At 35.7% G+C, this 2,042-nt stretch overlaps 1 protein-coding gene across 1 annotated transcript in view; it reads right to left on the bottom strand.

Moving 5' to 3' along the window:
* LOC106877494 (ATP-dependent RNA helicase SUPV3L1, mitochondrial) overlaps positions 1 to 1,765 on the bottom strand; it is a 22,181-nt gene extending 20,416 nt beyond the window's left edge. Inside the window, exon 1 of the mRNA XM_052968089.1 lies at positions 1,371 to 1,765. Coding sequence (XP_052824049.1) covers positions 1,371 to 1,638 — 268 coding nt within the window. The 5' untranslated portion in view covers positions 1,639 to 1,765. The remainder of the gene's footprint in view (positions 1 to 1,370) is intronic.
* Positions 1,766 to 2,042: the final 277 nt, after the last annotated feature.

Genomic DNA, 2,042 nt, shown 5'->3' with positions numbered 1-2,042 from the left:
GGGGGGGGGGAGGCGAAATTTTGAAATTGAGATTTTTGGAAAATTTTTTTTCAGAATCGGAATCTCCATAGCCTAAAACGTAGGATTCCGTAAAAAAAATAAATAAATAAGGGGGAAAGGTTCAGATTACATATAGCCCATCTGGACCCCGCGTAACTTTCCCCGATATAACGCTTCGTTAAAAGAAATCAACAAGCTTAATTTTCAAATTAAAATTTAGTACGAGTGGCCACTACCTATCAACGTTCCACGAAAACAGGGAAAAAAAGACTTTAATATTGAATAACATGATTTCAACGAAGACTCAAACCATAGTCATCAAATTCCACCGGTACACCGGAAATCGTATTTCAAAGACGAGATACAAGAGTTCTTTCGACCCTGAAAAATGTAGGTCGTCGTATATAAACCGCAAACATCAACCTTCACATTCAACATGAGATAATCGCTTTTCTCGATATAAGAAGATGTAAGGATGATAAGTTGCTACATTGCCGAAAATTACTTCGTCCTCTTCGACCGGTGATATAAACATAAATACATGGATAATTATTAATACTTAAAACTAAATAATAAGATATCAACGAAGCCTTAACGTGACAAAATGACAACATAGTTAATTTCTTACTGAGTATAAATCACACATACATGTTTTTCTTCTTCTTATCACTCTATACAAATAATTATTAAATACACGGGACATAGCTTATAATTTATTTTGACAGTAGCACCAGAAACCACACATGCGATGTTGTCCCCTCACGATTGTAATCGAAATTCTCTGGAGCAGCTTTGTAGACGTAAAGCCTGGCCCAACACCTCCAACATTTTGAAACCCATTTCGGAAATAAACTTGAAAGAAAGAGACCCCAAGTTATCGGCTGAAATATTTTATGCCTGAGTAGATTACAATATTTGCCATATTTTATTTCGTCGACATGTAACTTGTACACAATGAATATGAGTAATATTAAATAGAAATAACAAGTAAATATATACAATTTTTACAATGATGAAAATAATACAAAAAATATATTCATGGGAAACACGATTAAAACTAGATATGAGATTTACTGTGAAGTCGGGCCGTTTGTTCGCAAATATAAAAAATTCTTTGTTTATAAGTTCGGGAACATGACCTTTACAAGCTTCCCTAGATGTATACGCTTAATGGGGCCAAAACCAAATCTGAAAGTGTGCAGACAAAATGTAGGTGAGGGTGAAACAAGGAAATTTAATCCGAAAACCAGCAAAACAGTAAATTTAGCTGAAATTATCCAGGAATCAGGTTGTCATATTAAACCGGGTACCGTGTATTTTGTTAATTACCGAATATTTATTACATTAATACACGAAGGTCACATACTTGCCTTTATTAAGTGTCCCACTGAGTTCGGCCCCGATATTATCACTGTCTTTATTCATCGGAGAAGCTCTCACAGGATAGAATAAAGAACTTAAATCCTTGTTTTGGCCGGAATTTTTCCAACGACATGGTAAATAAAATATATCAGCAGACGATCGATGAGAAATATGATGAACCGTGTTTAAACAAGAAATATGACGATGATATAGTTTAGATACACTAACAGTGTTTCGAAAATATTTTGTAGATCTTACAGCGAATATTAGAGCCATTGATGCAAATCAAATTCCTTTTTGTATTCATATATTGTATTTAAATATAATTTCGTCCCTGTTTGTGTCATTGCTGTGTCTAGGCTATGTGCACCGCGTGTTTTGGCAGGGGAGATGACTCTGGTGACTTACTCTAATGCAAAGTACTTCCGACGAGAAATGTTCGAATTTTTATTATACCCATATACTCTCATTTACTCTTTTACTCGTTTCAGTCATTTGACTGTGACCATGCTGGAGCACCACCTTTAGTCGAACAAATCGACCACAGAACTTATTCTTTGAAAGCCTAGTACTTATTCTATTGGCCTGTTTTGCCGAACCGCTAGGTTACGGGGACGTAAACACACCAGCATCGGTTGTCAAGCGATGCTGGGGGGACAAACACAGACACACAAACATAT

This window comes from Octopus bimaculoides, chromosome 5 (assembly GCF_001194135.2).
Source record: "Octopus bimaculoides isolate UCB-OBI-ISO-001 chromosome 5, ASM119413v2, whole genome shotgun sequence".
Lineage (NCBI taxonomy): Eukaryota > Metazoa > Mollusca > Cephalopoda > Octopoda > Octopodidae > Octopus > Octopus bimaculoides.
This window is presented reverse-complemented; position numbering and strand designations above follow the sequence as displayed.